Source organism: Lutzomyia longipalpis, chromosome 3 (genome assembly GCF_024334085.1).
Source record: "Lutzomyia longipalpis isolate SR_M1_2022 chromosome 3, ASM2433408v1".
NCBI classification, from domain to species: Eukaryota; Metazoa; Arthropoda; class Insecta; order Diptera; family Psychodidae; genus Lutzomyia; species Lutzomyia longipalpis.
The window spans coordinates 29,837,707-29,856,563 of NC_074709.1; the positions used below are offsets into that span (position 1 = coordinate 29,837,707).

At 34.0% G+C, this 18,857-nt stretch overlaps 1 protein-coding gene across 10 annotated transcripts in view; it reads right to left on the reverse strand.

Annotated features, from left to right (window-relative positions):
* Positions 1 to 15,774, reverse strand: part of LOC129793795 (zinc finger and BTB domain-containing protein 17) — a 38,358-nt gene extending 22,584 nt beyond the window's left edge. For 4 of the 10 annotated variants that reach the window (XM_055834149.1, XM_055834147.1, XM_055834148.1 and 1 more), the window contains exons 1-2: positions 15,341 to 15,616; positions 7,819 to 8,505 (exon numbers count right to left, since the gene is read on the reverse strand). In XM_055834149.1, the coding sequence (XP_055690124.1) occupies positions 7,819 to 8,094 (276 nt within the window). In that variant the 5' untranslated portion in view covers positions 8,095 to 8,505; positions 15,341 to 15,616. Of the gene's footprint in view, positions 1 to 3,831; positions 3,910 to 7,818; positions 8,506 to 15,336 lie in introns of all 10 variants that reach the window. The other 6 variants (XM_055834144.1, XM_055834143.1, XM_055834140.1 and 3 more) reach the window with 4 other exon arrangements.
* Positions 15,775 to 18,857: the final 3,083 nt, after the last annotated feature.

Below are 18,857 nucleotides of genomic sequence, written 5' to 3' on the forward strand. Positions count from 1 at the left end.
CCAGTAATGAATTATTAATCTATTTTATTTATTAAAAGAGTTAAGAGTTAAGAGTTAGTAGTTCCATTGACTAGCAGAATTTTAAAGAATCTTACCTAAGTATTTTGTAAAGAAATTTATTTCTAATTTCCTTAAATTATTTTTATTAAGAAAAAATCCCAGATTTAAGGAATTTTTAAATCTCTTTTAACGCATTAAAAATGATTTAAAATTGACAGCTTCTTTAAGATCTTAGGAAAATTCATCAAATCTGGTGGTTATTTGAATGATAATTTAAGAAAGGATAAAATCTTTATTAATTTCTCGAGAAAAAAACTGACAAGTATTCCTTAAAAGTCTTCTAACTGAAACAATTATTCATACTAAACATTTAAAATTGAAAATTTTTCACCTGCTAAAAAGCTCAGATTGAAAGGTTTAAAGCTCACAGCCTAATCTCAGTTTAAGCTCAACCAACAAAGTGCTTCATTTTAGACATTTTTCTCAACTATTTGTTTTACAATGTAGGTATATAGTTTAAGGAACATTCAAATTAAGTAAGAATTTTAGTGTGGTAATAATTCCTTTTTCATCTTTCTCCCATCTTTATTTGAGTTCTTTGCCCACGGAGGAGAATTTCTGCATGACTTCTGCGTTCCATCGCAACACCCTTTAAATGCCATTTTATAACTTTAACCTCCCTCCTTTCTGATATATTTTTTTTCATCATTCATTCATTCAATCCCTCCCCCATTTTTCAGCCACTTGACTATCCTTCCCTATCTTTAAAAAAAATCTCTCCCCTCTTTGAAAACTTTTTTTTTCCACACAGAGAATTTTCCAATGATGTGAAATATAGTTTATTTTAGTAAATCATTTTCTTCTCTCTTTTTTTTTTGCAAACATTTTGCGTATATTTTCTTTGCAAAATGCAATTTGCAAAAGTTCGTGCAAAATCCTCTCCGGCATTTGCTTTTCGTTGGTATTTTTAGATATTTTTTCACGATGCTGCACTTCCCCAAATGTTTTAATAATACAGTGCGGTGTTTTTCGCGCTCGCACAACTTAAAAGAAAAAAAAGCATGGCATGTAGAAGATGCTGTGGCAGAAGAAGATGAAGGAGCAACAGCAGAAAAAAATAGAAAAGTTTCTTCTCTTGCATGTGTGTGTGTGTGTGGAAAGAATTGGCGAATGGTTTGAAGAATAAAAAAATGAAAGAATATATATAAAAAAGAGGCGCATCTTGTGGAGATAAAAAAAACAGCCACGCCATGAAGAGAAGAAACGAAATAAGAAGAATATGAAAAAAAGTATCTTGACCTGCCTCAAGCATGTTAGAGTTGAATGTGCGCTGCTTTGAGATAAAGGCATTAATAAATGCACGACATATGAAAAAATAGCATATATAAGAAACAGTCAACAATGCAACACACGGGGCACTTGAAGATATTCTTACGGAGATTGGAAGGCATTCATATACATATAAGAGGCAGGGAATAAAAAAAAAGTTTTGTGTGTGGCAAATGAGAGGCGCACATCTTTTTTTTTGTCCTCCTCTCTCTCTCAAAAAACTCACGAGAGACAAACTCTCTGTTGCGAAATATCGCGGAGTGAGAGAGAAAAGATCGCGATCGCGTATTTGTATTTTTAGAGGGAGATATTGTGTGTTATATATATTGGAAGATATGCACAGGAAAAAGTGAAGCAATGGGGAATTTAGCGCACAAACTCCATGATTTTTTGCACATATGGGCTTTAGCTAAAAAAGCTAACTCAATGCGCGCGCAAAGTTGCTTTTGCAAAAATAAACAGCTTAGAAAATTGTGAAGCTTTTTATTTTTAATTTGCTCAGCTTTTATCGTCTTGTTAATCAATTTTGCAATTGATTCGCATATATAGATCTTGAGGATATTTAATTAAATTGTCTCTTGTTTTTATTAATTTTTTTTTGGAATTTTCTTTCAAAGAGAAGTTCGAATGAGATTTTTACACAGAGAAAAATTAGTTATGCAATTCGCAAAATTCTCATTTTGACTCGTACAAATCAATGTAAAATTAAATCGGAATGCTGGCATTGAAGATAATGAATGATATAACTCGTCGAAATTGATTTGTGACGCGCATAATTTTATTTTATGTTTTTTTTTGTAAATATTTCAGAGCTTTCGACATTTCTCTTAAACAATAAAATGAGCTGGAAGCTTGGTAGATTAGCAGCTAACAAAATTTCAAAAGAAAGATGAATAAATATTGAAAAATTGAAAAGAAAACTTCATAGAACTATTATAAAATCAGAACTGACTAAATGTATCAAGTTTACATCATTGTGTAATATAATGATCGTTAAAGGTTAACCCTTTCGCGTTTATTGGAATTTAAATATTTTTCTAAGTTGGAAATACATTAAGATTACGCAGAAGAGGCCAAAGAAGATGTTTTGACTCCAGAATGGCCTTTGAGAGCATTTACAGAATAAATATCGCGATAAAATGATCGCATGTTTTGTGGACGTGAAAGGGTTAATTGAATCAATAAAATTCCATAACTGAATTTTTCAAAGGAATTTTAGAACTTTTTTGATCAAATTTGATTCTAAAAATTCTGGGAATCTCAAGAATTAACCAGGAATACCCAGAGGTTAAACGATAATTAGAAGAAATTAGAACAGTGCCGAAAGCTACGACAAAATTTTATCTTTCTGTGTACTGAATTGAGAAAAGAATGTTTCCAAAACACTTCCCTTCTAAGTCTCAAAGAAAACCTTAAAAATCTTTTAAAAACTTAGAAAGATTTAAACTTTTCCCCATTCTTTAATACGTACAGTACATTGTTATAACAGCAAGTTATACGCAGAGTTATAAAGTGTTATAATACACAATTAAAAACCATAAACAAGACAAATATATATTTTTTTCATTTAAATATGGAAGAGAAAGACCATCCCCGTTTATACAATCTTGCTCAAATAAACTTACCATTTAATTTATTTTTTGGAATCGATACCCCAATGTTTGGGGCTCGATGTGTTAAATGGGGGACGTGGGGGGTGTAAATGTAAAATGCGCAAAATAAACAGCAAAAATCACAACAACAAAATTATCAAAAGAAAAATGCTGGTTGTTAACGGCAAACGAGAAATAACGAAATAAAAAAAATATGTGGGGGTGGTTACACCGACGGGAATTTCGACATTTTTTAACCCCCGTAAAAGTTGATATATTTTTTTTATGTTCCTGGGATTTTTTTCCCATCATTTTTTCGGTTTATTTGTATTTTTTTTAAAATTGTTTTAAATGAAGAAAGAATTTTTTAATTTTTTAATCATCAATTGAAAATCCAAAAAAATGACTTTTTTTTAAAAAAATAATTTAAATTTCTTTTACAACCCAACACTAAATAAAAACAATAATAAAAGGATAAATATTTTTATTCAACATTTTAATTACAGAAGTGAATAAAGATTGACAAAGGAAAATTAATTTTCAATTAAAAAAAATCATCCCCAATTAGCACCGAAACTATTGGTAGGAAATCCCAACTAGCAAAGAACCGTCGGCAAAAAAAATTACCCAGTGCGCATAACACTGATAAAAATCATCTTGCGCAGGGGTGTCGAAAATATTCGACGTCGGTGTAGAAAATTCGTGTATCAAATTAGAAAACAACTTTTGTACTCAATATTTTTTTTAAAGAAAACTAAAATAAATGCAGCTCAAACACATTGAAAAAAAAAAAGAAAACAACTCAAGACAAAGAAAAAAATGAGAAATTTTGAAGGAATTTGTGTTTTTTTGATATTTTTTTCTTTGATCTGGAAGATTACTATACACAACGGAAGAGATGCCAACTCACTCGTTGCAGGGTTGACCAGCATTCTTCTAATGTTCGCTCACTGATCGTTGCTGCACTATTGGATCGCGTCAGTTGCTGCTATATAGAGATGCATTTTATTCCATATGAACGGGAGGGTTGTGTGAAAGCACAAAAGAGAAGAAAAAAAACGAACGACGGGACGATTTTGTTAAATTCCTGACAGTTTTTCTTTTCTTGAAGAAAATTATCAATTTTTTTTTCTCAAAAGAATTTTGTCATTTGGAATGGGAAGTGTGGGAGGGGGTGGTTTCTTGGGGGTTGTGGTTGGGGATTATGAAAGTGTCGTTGCCAATTTACATTTTCACATTCGAGTATCATTTGACTTTTCCGTTGATGTGTGTGATTTTTATTTATTTTTTTGCTTAAATTTTGGGTGTGGGAGTGTAGGCTGATTTTCTTTCAAAAATATTTCTTTTAATTAAATCTTATTTTTTTTAACACATGTATTCACCAACTATTGAGCAATCCGGGTGTTCTTGTCATATTTGCAAAGTGCCGGAGATTTTTTTTATTTCACTTTTAATGACGTTTGCGGCTTTGGCGCCTAAATCACTTGTGGTACCACGCGCGGGGGTTGATTGTCCGCCGTCTCTCACACCGAAAACCGGGGGGTGTTGGTGGTGAGAAAACCAAATTTTTCAGCGACAAGGGTGAAGGAGGGGAGTGAATCTCTCCTTCCTTTTCTTTTTTGAAGAAAGTAGAAAAAGAAAAGAATTTTTACCGCGTATCCCAACAGCGATACACACCGGTTGATGTTTCGCTTGAAACTGAACGTTTTTGGTGGAGAGCATCTAAGAGCGGGTATTCCTTTGGCATGAAGACGCTCGAGGGCTGGCAAGACGGTGTGTGCTCAAACATAGGGTGGGGGAAATTTTTACATCAAACCCATTTTCATTCGTCAGCCTTTCATTTATATATATGATGCGCCTCTACTGCGAGGAAACCCTTCTCCCCTATACGTATGTATATATGCAAAACTCCTCTTTTGTATTCAGAAAAAATATATATATACCTAGGCGTTGTTGGGCAAAAGTAGGGTGAGTAAGTGAGAAGGAAGCAGACACTTTTTCGGTGTGTACGGTATTAAGGAATAACAATACAGAGGAATCATCCCCACCAGTGATGGTGTAAAAATTGCAACCCTTAAAATGTGCGCGAGACAGAGAGAGGGTTAAAAAAGTCTCAAGGTGTCCCTGAGAACAAAAATTTTCCCCTTAACTTTCCTCCTCTGCTATGTAGAGAGGCACATCAGCAGCATGAAAAAAAGGACCTTAAGCGCGCGCAAAAAGTAGCCCCCCCATCTCTTGGGAGTCCGCTTGTGCGCGCGTCAAGACGCTTTCTCTGCTTTTTCTTCCACTCTTTTGCTTACTGGGCTTGCTTTTTTTTCCTACCCTACATCCTTTCCTTTCACCATTTCGCAGGGGAATGGTCCGGCAAGAGGGGTGGATGCGCCGGTCACGCTAAAAATAAAACCAACTGCGGCTCCTTTTTCTTGTCAGGAGGACACCCCGAGATATATAGATTGGGAAAGAAAAAGTGAGAAAAAGAGCACACACACATACAATAATACGTCTCCAGCCCTCTCTACGTCACACCGGGCTCCGCCTCAAATGGCACGGGGACTTTTTCTTCACCCCCATATTTTTTTTTATTCATACAACACACACACTTCTTATACAAATATATGTATACGGGGCTTTTCTCCGGAGAAAAAGTGACCGGAGTTTGCCGGAAAAATTTTCCAGGTATAGAGCGAAAAGTTGCTGGGATTCACATCTTATGTGTAAAGAAATAGCCTATATCTGTGCTAATACTGAAAAAATATCACTATAGTATCGATACTAAATCATTTTTTACAATTCAATTTAATACGTAATTTAATACCGCTTATTCTACACACAGAATGATATCCCAGCAGCATTCAGCTGTTACCTAATAAATTATTCTCTTGAGATTGTTCACGAGAAATTATTACATAAAGGATTTATTTAATTACACTTGGTGGGAATTTTTTACACCATTATTTATTTTTCTGTGAGTGATTGCAATCGAAAGGAAAACTCTGAATGTAACAGAAATTCATTGGAATCATTTTATTACAATTTCTCGAGTAAAGGTAAAATATTTAAAGTAATTTGTAGGAAATTTTATTTGTGTCGTGTGTCCAGCTGGGTTCAACGTAAATAATACACTTTGTTGTTAAAATGAGACGCGATGCTTTGAAAGGGCTGAAGGGGTTAAAAATTAAATTAATTTGCTTCTATTTAATAGTTAATTTATGGAATTGATTAAAAAATCTCTTTTCGTTAAATTTTTATTTAATTCCTTTAACAAATTATCACTGCTAATTTTAATAAATGTTTAATTCTTAGTTTAATGTATTTTCACATAAAAATTAAGACGAAACAAACCATAAGAAAATACTTAATTTTGTAAAAGAAATCTGAGAGGTCAGAATTAGGCAATCACTCCCTAAAATTGTCATCAAAGGGTTAATATTTTTTAAATAAATAATCAGAATTGTTTGACAAATTTTTTATCTTAATAAATTCAATTCGGATAATGTTAGAAAAGACAATAAAATACAATTTAATCGTCTTAATAGGTGATGGGAATCATTGACCTCTAAAAGCATTCAAATTAAGGCTTGCTACTAACTTAATAATAATGATTAATCTATCAATTTTAATTGGAGTTTAACGCTGAAGCGATGCAAATTAAGACTATAATACTATAATTTTGTTAATCATGTGAGACAAAAATCTCCGAGAGACATGGGATTGAATTTCGTATATTTTGCACCCAAAACACTTTATAATATTAGTCTGTCTTGCTTTTGAAATGTAACGAACACTTTTGACTGATTAATGATAAGATCTTTTTCTTTTATTTTCTATAAAATAATCTAACGTTTCAATTAAACGACATTGATCTGAAACTATCAGCAATCTTAATAAATTCTTTGGGATTTTTTTCCTTTAGATCTGATAGAGTTTTTTATTTAATTTTAAAATAAATCTTTAGAATATTTTTTCTCAGTGAAATTTTGATTCAAACCCACGCATTCGATTAAGTTAGATTTTTTCCATTACACACCGAAAAAAAATACTTATAGCTATAAATTCTGAATACTTTGCAGCTTTATATTTTCATTGCATCTCTAAATTACAAAGTCGAACTATGCCACAGAGAGTGGTGCGGATAAAAACTCAACGCGACACTTTATTAAATCAAGAAGTAAACTCGAAGAAATTGTTTTTAGATAACTTTCTAGCGAAATTAATTTGACGCAAGTTTATTCAATTTATGCCGCCAAGACGGTATTTTTTGCACCGTAAAAAATTCTTTAAAAAAATCTCGTTTTTTTTCCACTGATAGCAAGAGAAACTTTTCCACCTTTCCTCGTGGAAAAATTCTTTAAAAGAATTTTTTTTTTAAAAACTCTTCCCGAACTTTTGTTATTGTTATTCTTTTGCGAGAAAATTTTTCACTTTGGAATGCTTCGAGGAATATTTAAGAGTATTCACTGCACACGTTCTTCACAAAAATTAACCCATTTGCACCTCAGGAGGAGATTTTTTTTCGCGGGGAAAAATTATGCAGCTGTCCGAAGGAAAATAATAGAAGAGGGATGATTTAATGGACATTTTTCACAGACACAGTTGAGATGGACTCACTTTACATTTTTTTTTTAATTTCCGTTAACCCTTTGAGGTAGAATTTTTTTAAGACTCACTGTTGGTTATTTTCCTTTCGATTGCATTCACTTTTGCACAGAAAATTTTGGCGGAATTTCTTAGAGATTTTTCTTGTTGTTTTGTTAACACTTGCAGGCTTCAAAGGGAAGTTGGGAGTGTTATTGAAGCCTGCTGCAGTAGGGAGTCTAGGTGTGGGAGAACAACCTAGACTACCACACTGTTAATAAAAAAAATAAGACAACGAAGAAAGGTAAGAATGGGGGCTTACCTGGAACTCATTGACGAGCTTCTCAGTGGTGGGTTTTGTGTCCGGTGTACCGGAACCACCTGGCGTTGGGCTAGGCTGTAGCTGGTGATTAGCCGGATTCGGCTGTGGGATCTGTCCGGTCATCTGATTGGCCAGGAGTTGGTGCTGGAGCCCAGGTGAGAGCGGTGGGTTGCATGGTGTGGGACTATCACCCTTAATGGGCATCATGTGTGGTGCACGTGCCTGCCAGAAGTCACTGGTGTTCATTTTGTACAGCCTATCCACATCAGTGCTCATTGATGTAACGTCCGTTGGTGTATGTGTTGCGCTCAAGTCCAATGCCTCGGTCTTAGCTGTGACACCGGCAGGCGTGCACAGCCATGCATTTAGCACCTCGTGATCCACCTTTGTCACGCGGAATTGCGAATTTGTAGGCTGTACGTTCTACAAGATTGTTCTCTTTACGTCTTTGGACTTTTGCGCGCGAAAAACTTTCTCTTTTTTTGTTTTTCAAAAATTAACCGTCCTATGTCACTCACATTGCACCCACAACACCACTTTATTCTGAGGTTTATTTCTTTTCTCTTTTATTTGGGATTAATATTTTTTTTCTCTCCTTAATTTGTGGATTTGTAGGCTATGTTGATGTTAGAATTGTATAAATAAAAAAATTCGCGCACAGCCGCTACCTGGTGCCGTAATCCAGATCTGCAAAATATATGAGAGAACCCGGTTGTGAGCGTACGGCCATCCACGTGAGTTTATATTTTGTGTTGAAGAACAAAACAGAGGGTGGTCGGGGTTTCGAGAAGGCGCAGTCCCGTGGGCCACGACGCGTCGTCAACTTCCAAATGATAACTGAGACGCGATGCAAGACGTCCCGTCGATTATAAGGAGCCACGGAAGAACGCTCTCAAGAAAGTGCGTCGAAACCGCCAAGGCGCGCTCCATACTGACTTTATATCCCTCTTGTCACGGGCACCCCCGCTTGCACAACCCTCTTTTTCTTCGCATATCCTCGATGCCGAAGTCAGCGTTAGGGTGTAGTGGGGAGAACTAAGACGGGCACCGTCTTCCCACCACTACTCCTTCGGCTCGTCTTCGACACATCTTCGGCATCCACGTCTTGGCCCACGGGCGGCATCTATCGTGCAAATGCAATATATAATCTGCGCAAAAGCTCTCGCACCCACTACCCCATACCCACCACCCACAAAAAGGTCTTTCCCAACCACCCTCCGCATTGTATATGTCTCTTTTGCAACCCCTTTCTTGCCGATGCTAACATACTCGGCCAAATGCTGGCACTGCTAGCACAATCGGTGCAATAATTCTAGGACGCTCATTTATTTTAACGAAAAAAAATTGATATAGGTTAGAATGGGTTGAAAAATGTTAAATCGAAACATCGCTGAATTACTAAAACTAACGTAGTTTTCATTTCTATTAATTTTGTTTAAATTTTTTAACGTTTGAAGAATTCATTGTTGTAAAGACATTTATTATTTAAAAAAAATAATAAAAAACGTTAAAAAATAAAGCAGAGCGTCGCTGTAATAACTGTAAGAACTGAACTGATTTAAATAATAGAAAAAAAACTATTAGAATTCTTTAGATTCTTAGGGTTTTAAAAGTAAAAATAAAATACTTTAGGATATTTCAGAAAAAAATCTATCAAATGGATCAAATGTTAGCGTTGTTTATGTCTTGTTTCACATAACGAACAATACAAAAAGTTTCTTAATAAATTCTTACTGTTTAATAATCTTATCGTTTGATAAGAATTCTTTCATTTCGCGAGTTATTGAAGGTGTGTAAAATTGATAATAAATTTTACTTTTTGTGTTAAGAAAAATTATCTTATTGGACATTATATGAAACATCACTGTATCTATTTTATTTTTCTTTTATTTTTTTAAACAATTTCTTTGCATTTTCTTTAAAAATATTATTTGTACAGCTTCTCAAGGACATGAAAAGAAAATTAAATTGAAATTCTTTCTAAATAATTTTTACGTCATGGAAAAATTGGTTAGTTTTAGGGGACGACGGTTTGATGAATGAAATCTCCTGCAGTGTCCGCTGCAACCCTTCTAACAAACTAACCCCTCTGTATTTCGACCCTTGGTCTATTGCTTCCAGGTAATAAAATACCGCGGAAGGGATTAACGTTCCTGACCCTAAAATTCCGCTGCATAGAAATCGGCCAGAGAGGTTCGTTGTAAAAAATTAAAGAATAAACTAAAATGAAATAAATTAGAAATGTGTGTTGGTTTGTTAGAGTTCTCTGACCTTGTTGTGCTTCTAAATGCTCTAGGCAAGAGTATTTTGTTAATTTGGTCATATGCTAAATTCGAGTTAATTAACTCCACTCTCCCCTATATATTTGAGTAAATTACAACATTTCAGTTAATTCATAATCATTTATTTTCTTTAAAAAAAATTCTCGAGAAATTGCATAATTTTATTAAGAAAAAAAAAGAAATTAAATTCAACAATCAAGATGCGCTGATAAAGAGAGAACTTTCGATGCTATAAATTGATAAACTTTCCCAGAGGAAACATTCAAAGGTTAACATCCACGTTAGAGCTCTCTGAACTACCCGATAAGTCACTTCTAAGTCTAATATTATTGCAAATTCCTCTCCTGTTCAAAGTCTAATTTTTCTGATTTGTGTTATGAGTTGGAAAAAAAGCTCCAAAAGCTCACATAAGAGTTTTTAAAAGTTGAATCTTTGCTATCTAAGACATAGTATTACAAAGAAGGGCGAAAGTGCCCAAATCGTTTCGGCCCTTCCTCATTTGAGGGGAAGGTAGATGGCGCATGAGGTCTTTTTAAGGAAATTTGGGGGTAAGCGAAATGCAAGGAGGACCTTCCTCCCTTTCATAAGATCATTTGCTTTCGAGCACTCATGGTGATCACTTGAAGGGCCGCATGAGCTGAGCGTTTTTTCTATATGGACTTTTTTCTATATGGACTTTTTTCTTTATGAACTTTTTTTTTGTACCTACGTTGAGTGGGTTGCAGTAGAGGTGCACAAAAAAGGGCTGAAGGAAGAAAAATGTACACGGAGTTGAGTTCAGATCTTGCAACATTTTTGGTTGTACATGAGTGGGAATGAACAGAAATACATTTTCTTTCCCTTTTGCACAATGAGATCTTCCAAAGTCTCGAAGAGCACAAATTTTGTCTTTTCGAGCAAAATTCTGCCTCAAACACGCTGGCTCATTCAACACGAGCTGATATTGTTACTAATGAATTTAAAATACTTGATATGAACTTTTATTTACTTTTTTTTTTTAATTTTTTAGAAGTTTCTTTAATCTCTTTTTGAGTCAACTTTGAATCAAAAATTTTCTTCTAAAGGTTAGTAAAATAAAAAAATAAATAAATTAAAAAAATTGAGTTGATTAAAATATAGACCAGAATAATATAAATTCTATTTGTCAGTTTAACGAATAAGGTGAACACAACTTTTATACTTTTCAGCGATGTTTCGGCATATTTTTTGTCGCATCTTTAGGATTTATAAGTGTGAAATTGTATGGATTATCGGACAGAAAACTTTATATAATAAATAATTAAGTCAAGATATTTTCCTCGATAGGTCAATCTAATGTGATATTTTCGTCCTAGAATTTTTTAAAAGCCATTTGAGGGAATATGAGGTTTAAATAAAGTTGATGGTATTTTCCGACATTGGAAATGATTTTTCACCTAAGATATTATTTGCAGTTTCTAATCTAACTTCTCATCTGTTAATCCGTTACAAAGTATTTTACTTTTCAAACCACTAAAACAGAGAACCATACAAAACAACCATGATATTTTTTTTTGGAATGGAAGGCTAGAAAATACCTATCTATATAATAAAGAAAGGTCTATTTGTTGGTAATCGTCTATTCTGTACAGCTATACAACTCTACATTGTTTGACCGATCGTGATGAAATTTGATACAGAGGCCTCTTATATCAGAAGATTTTAAACAGCCGTGTTTATTTCCCTTTAAACCACATTCGAGTAGCCTAATTTTTACCAATATTTTAGAATTTATCTAAAATTTTCGCGAAGCGCAACTAATCCCCGCGAAGCGAGGCGAGGTAAATTGGAGCGAAGCGACTCCATACTGTTTACATTAGCGACTAAATTCGCCCCAAGTGACATGTTCAGATTAAAATAATTATACTGACTGAGAAATCCCTTTAAGTCAGTAAAAACCACTCATCCGTTTCGTATTCTGCACTACCCAGCTAATGAAGAAATATAAAGATTTAAAAAGCGCTAAAAGAAAAATATTTTAGAATATTTTTTTCTTAACATGCGAAAAGTATTTTTAGAAGCCTCAAAAAAATTCTTTTTTATTCTTAAAATATGAATCTGATTATCTTTTCAACATAATGATGTACTCGATGTACTACTTCAAATTTCACAATAATAAATCCTAAATTCCAAGCAGCACTATGCCGAAACATCGCTGAAAATTATAAAAAGTTTTGTTCACTTTGTTCCTTAAACGCCTTAACCCTCCGTACTGTGACCAAAACACTTACGTGCATTACAATGGGGTAGGTGACCGACCCCATAGAATTTTTTGCAAAAAAGCAAAATCTTTCAGTCAAATGAGCTTTAATAGACTCCTTGGTACTCCCTAATAAGTCTTTTATCCATTTTGAACACAAAAATAAATTTTTCAATGGATTTTTTGATGATTTTTTTTTCAATAATTTTTTGAGGTTAGAATCTTCTAGAAAGAGACAAATAGTGACAAAGTGAAGAGAAAATGGAATAAATTTGACTGTTACACCAATTTTTGAATTACCTCTTTTTATATTTTTTCCTTATAACTTTTATTCTGGTGGTCGGATTGACCTAAAATTTTTAACACAATCTTCTCAGATAACCAAAAAACTTATTTCTCAAAGCTTGGTTCTATATCTCTAAGAACTAAGGCGTAATAATTCAAAATATAGCTCTAGGGTTGGTCACCTGCCCCTCATAGTATACGGAGGGTTAAATCCGCAAATAGAATTTTTCTATTATTCTGGTCTAGCCAAATATTGATTAACGAGGTAAATTGTCGCTTCGCTCCAATTTACCTCGCCCCGCTTCGCGGGGATTTGTTGCGCTTCGCGCAAATTTTAGAGGAAAAAAAATTGTGATGGTTTGATTGAGGCCACTTGTAAATCCCGGAGAAAAATTTCGGAAAGAGAAGAAATCAATTTCATACAACACTTTAGGCGCCAAATTCAAAAATTTGCAAAAACTGCATGAAATCTCTATGGGGGCTACCTGATGGGGGGCTTTGGGGGGAAAATGAATACGGCCATCTGAAACCGCCTGTTATAAGGGGCCTCTGTACCAAATTTCATCGCGATCGGATAAACGGTGTGGATTTGTATAGAAAAGTCGGAACGACGATTACCAACAAACAGGCCTTTCTTTATTATATAGATTATTATATTTTAATCAATTCAATTTCGTTTTTTGAATTTATTTATTTTTAATTAAGTACCTATATATTCTTTTAATTTACCTAATATTTCCACGGAGTTTTCAAAATTATTATTTTACTAACCTTTAGAAGAAAATTTTTGATTCAAAGTTGACTCAAAAAGAGATTAAAGAAACTTCTAAAAAATTAAAAAAAAAAAGTAAATAAAAGTTCATATCAAGTATTTTAAATTCATTAGTAACAATATCAGCTCGTGTTGAATGAGCCAGCGTGTTTGAGGCAGAATTTTGCTCGAAAAGACAAAATTTGTGCTCTTCGAGACTTTGGAAGATCTCATTGTGCAAAAGGGAAAGAAAATGTATTTCTGTTCATTCCCACTAATGTTCAACCAAAAATGTTGCAAGATCTGAACTCAACTCCGTGTACATTTTTCTTCCTTCAGCCCTTTTTTGTGCACCTCTTCTGCAACCCACTCAACGTAGGTACAAAAAAAAAGTTCATAAAGAAAAAAGTCCATATAGAAAAAAGTCCATATAGAAAAAACGCTCAGCTCATGCGGCCCTTCAAGTGATCACCATGAGTGCTCGAAAGCAAATGATCTTATGAAAGGGAGGAAGGTCCTCCTTGCATTTCGCTTACCCCCGAATTTGCACCAGTCCGCGCGCCATCTACGTTCCCCTCAAAAGAGGAAGGTACGGAACTCTTGGATTTTTTCATCCCTTCAGAGATTGTATTACTATATTAATACGTTATACAATGGTTGAATTAAGAGAGTTTGAAAAATTCATCCAAAGATCGTCTTCCTCGCAATATACTTTTCATCAAATACTCGCTGCACTCCCCCCTTTTGCACTATTGCTGACTATATGGTGGAGTTTTCAAGTGCATTTTCATTACACAAGTGTGTGCATTCACCAAGCAAAATCAAATATTTGTTTTAGTTTATAACTTTTTTCTAGGCTCTTGCGCGAGTCTTACTTAATCCTCGCTTTGGGTGGAAAAAAAAGATGGTGGACTGGCTCTCTAATTTTTTTTTTCATTTAAATTGGGCTTCTCAACAAAGCGTTCAAGGGGGTTAATTTTTCGCAGTTTCTTTGGATTTGAGAGAGGGTGGTTTAGTTCCAAAGGAAAGAAGATCATTTGGGAGAGTCTTCTATATGTGTGTGTACTTGTTTGAGAACATAATTTCTGTGCCAGAGATGCGCGCGATTTTTTCCAGGACAGGGGGTGGGCGGGTGATTAAAGGGGGAGAGCGACACATAGCAACGAAGCCATAGGAAAGTAAATAAAACTGATAAGGGAGTTTAGTTTTCGCGATAGCGCGTGTAAAAAGTCACTCAATGACATCGTGATTGATTGTCCTCCATTGCAAAAGGCGCGTGATTGTGAACCTTCCTTTCTGGTGATGCGCCTCGCACGAATTTTTGGGTCTTCAGGAGGATCTCTTCTCGCGATCACACCAATGAGAAGAAATTTTGAAAGATTTTTTTTTTTGCAAAAGGAAAACTTAACCCGATCCCACACACTCTTTTCCAAATATTAGCATAAGAGAGCAAGAGAAGAATTCTTCTTTTTTTTTTTGCACCCATAGAGATGTTGTGTATATGTTTCTTATATTATTGGCGCATTGCGCATCAGGAATCGCACTCTGTGTGTGGATCTTTTTCAGCTCAAGGCTATTTTACTTAAAAATAATATTAACATTTCACTGCATTGCGAATAAATTGTGTGTTGCCTTTTTTTGCTGTTCATCTTTTTGCGCGCTCGTTCTTTCTTCGGGACCTGACCTCTCTGGCCGTTTCGCGGCTTTTTTTTGCTTCCACCTCCTCCTCCTCCTTCTTCTTCTTCTGTACTCCCAACTCCTTGAGAACGCGCGGTTTGAACACCCTCCTCCCCCGCACAATGTGAGTGGACATCCACCCGCAATTTCACGGTGTCCATCTGTTGAGGATTTTTTTTCGAAGCCCGAAATGGGCGTTCTTGAGACGACACCACGCAAAACAAAACCACCAAAATGTGCACGGCCGGTGGAAATTCCGCGCGACGGTGTGAAAAAAAAATCTTCCTCCACCTCTCTCCTCGTACTTACAAACAGCTCTCATCCCCCGAAGTCCACCCCCGCATTGGTAAAAAAAAATTAAAACTAAAACATACACCCCCTCGTTTCACTCCGCGTCGCGTTTTTCTTAACCGCCGAAAAGAAAAAAAAAGGAGAGAAAAGAAATTTTTCTCGTCTCCAATACTAAGCGGTTTCACGTGAGAATACAAAATGCAGACTAAATGCACAATTTTATTTTTGCGAGTGCATTCATGAAAATTTTCTAAACTCTTGCACACTTGCGATCGTACGATGGAGAGGCCATATACACTGACACCCAATACATCGATGCACTTCGAGTGGTGATCATCGTATGCAAAAGCGGCACACTTAAGATGCTAAAGTCCTTTACTCTTGGAGGATTTAATTAAATTAATCAAAATCTTGGGAATTTATAGAATAAAGAAAGAAAATTAAAGAAAAACTGACTGAAATTAAAAAACTCTTAAAGTTAAGAGTTAGTTTAGAACTCTTGAAGGTCAATAGAATTTTGTTAAGTCTGATTTCATTTGAAATATTTGTTGTGGAAGAAATTTGAATGAAAATTGGATAAAATCTGATCTATTTTAAAGTATCTTTTAAAATTAAAAACTTTTTAATATTCTACACATGAATTTTATGATAGAAGGAAACCTTTTATCCGGTTTTGCCTGTTTTTCCTTAAATTCTCTTGATACTATGGAGAATATTTAATTATTTTCATTTCACATAATTAAAATTTTATCATTACATTGAATTTTAAATATTAAAGTCAATCAAAAAACCAGATTTTACTTAAAATACTCTTAATGTTAAGAGTCAAAAATTTTAATACATAAAGGGCAGCTTAGAATTTTCCTATGTTGCCACTTTCTTGCCAATGAGCCTCCGTATGGACTCAGAAGTGTGTTGTTCTCTGAGAAAGGGGTCTGTCTTCTCCTATATGGGAGAATCATCTCCCTGACTCTCGCGCTATCTATTTCTCTCTCTTCTCTTATGCCAATTCCTACACATTTTTTCTTCTATTTGTTCCTTTTTCGCTAAATCTGCGTGTTTTTTTTGTTCAGTGCAGAAAAAGGGTCTTTGCTCGCTGAAAGAATTCACCTCATACCATAAGTTCAATCGTTTTTAAGAGGATTTAAAAGATAATTATAATTTTTTCCCATTTATTCACTATCAGAGATTTCTATAGCATCGAGTATAGTTATTTTCTTCCAAAAATCTCTTAAAATTAAAAGAAATTTGTCCTAATTTTGTCTATTAATATTTCTATTTTTTCTCTTTGGTAAATCTTTAAATTTTTTTTGTGAATGTTTTAGCAATTAAAAATACAACAATGCGAAAGAAGATGCAATGTAGAGAGTCGCCGAAAAAAGGTCATATTATTGGAGAATAAGGAAAAAGAGTGCGAGATGCAAGCGAAAAAAGCGATAAAAGATGGAAAAGAAAACGCGGAGGATGATGTGAATGACCTGCCTCAACAAAAATATATAAATTTCTTCGCACACATGCGGACTCTCTTATATTGTGGTGCAAAAAACCATTCCAAACAATTATTGGCCGAACAGGGCTCATTTGCGAGGCAACACAGATACATAGACTCTCTTCTTTTTCTTAAGGCTGTTTTTTTTTGCACAACACGCGCGCGAGAAAGGAGTGATGGGGCACAAGTTGAAAGAACGAAACGAATTGCAAAAAAAGAAAATAAAAAGTGCAGTGAAAAAAAGACGCGCTATTCAGTTTAAATCCCAATGCGAGATGCCTCAAAGAATCTTGGGGAGATAAATGCGGGATTCTTTCGTGAGATTTTTATATGCAAAAAAAATGTCATGAAAGTTTCTTTTTTAGGTGGAGGAATTTAATCGAAACTCAAGTTTATTTTGGGAATATTTTGAGATCATTTTTCGTGATGATCTCTTAATTTAAAAGATCAATCGTTATTTCGTAGCAAATAGGCTATTCTCTTAAAACATTTAACGAATTTTTTTGTACATTTGAATAATCCTTGAGAAGCTCTACAAATTTTGCAAAGAAAGTATTTCAATCCAAAAAATAGTTTTTATTATTTTTCAATTTGAATGAAAATCTATGACAAATATTTCATGCTCACCTCTTAACTCTCGCTGTGTGTCTCTCTTAAGGGTTTGTGCTTGTTGTTGTCCCACACACCTCAGCTCCAGATAGCTCCATAGCCATTGTAGTTCCACATATTAGTTATCGCACATAATTTTTTTAAAGTTTCTTTTCTTTTAACATTGTTTTTTTTTGTCTTTTTCTCTCTCTCTAAAAGCTAATTCCACGTAGTTGGTAAAAAGTGTAGCCTAAATTTGTTCTTTTTGTACTAAACATTCATGGTTTCTTTTTTTCTTTATCTTTTTGGTTATTTACAATTTAACTATATCATTTTTTTTAAATTTCTTTTCATGTGTAAATATTAGCAAAAAATTATTAATTTTGTTGATTTGTTTTAGTTGTTTTTATTTATCAAAATTGCGCGATATTTTTTGTTTAACGATAAAATAAACGGTTAAAGGAAAAATGTTTACGGAAGGGTGGGGTGTTCGGGATTTGTCGTGGAGTCTCGGCTGGACCCGAAGTCCCTCACAAACCGTTTTCACATTTGATTTAAATAATGTGTCTATGTCTCTCTCTCTCACTTCACTTGATATACTTTTTCTTGTTCAAATAAGGCCAATTTAAGGCACAATTTTCCATAACTCGTTTAATTCTCTTTGTTTTTTTTTTATTTATTTTATGTATTTTAGTTTTCTTTAGTAACTTTCGGTTCAATGTTGCTTTTTTATTCTCTTAAAATGACTTTTTTTTATTGATTCACTCTCTAAATCACAATTTAGTTTCAAAAACAGTATAGGCCCAGAAGTGTATCACCCAACAATTATTTTTCTTTCAATTTCTTTTACTAGATTTTTGTCTTATTTATCTTTTTTTTTGGTTAGTTTCCTTAAAAGCTATTACTTCATTTTCTAAATATTTCTTTTTTTTTATTTCTCTAAAAAAAATCTCTTTAAGTTGGTTTATTTGAGGCTTTCTTTTGCGGAATTTTTAGGGGGAGGAATTTTTTTTTTATTTTTTTTTAGAAACTTTGTTTTTGGGTTTATTGGTTTTATTCTTTATTAAAATGTTGTGATTTTTTATGATTTGGTTTCGAGAAAAAAATTGGTTTTGTCTAAAGTTCTTCACTAAAAGGTGTAGAAAAATAATTAGTCACTTCCGCGTGGTTTTAAATGTTGTTTTTTGTTTTAATTATTATTATTTGTTTGTTTAATAAATAGTTTGGTTTTTAATGGTTTTGGTTTATTTTTTTTAAGTTCTATTGTATTTTTTTTATTCTGTCACTTATGGTGGAATTGTAGCCCGATTTATTTCGCTGAGTGGCGCTGCTGTAACTCAATGTCTCTTAAATTAAAATTGTTCTATGAAATTAGGAGAAACTTTACAATTAAAAATCTCCTCTCCACTTAACGTTTTAACTATATAGCCCACAGTTTTTTATTTATTGATTGAGTGT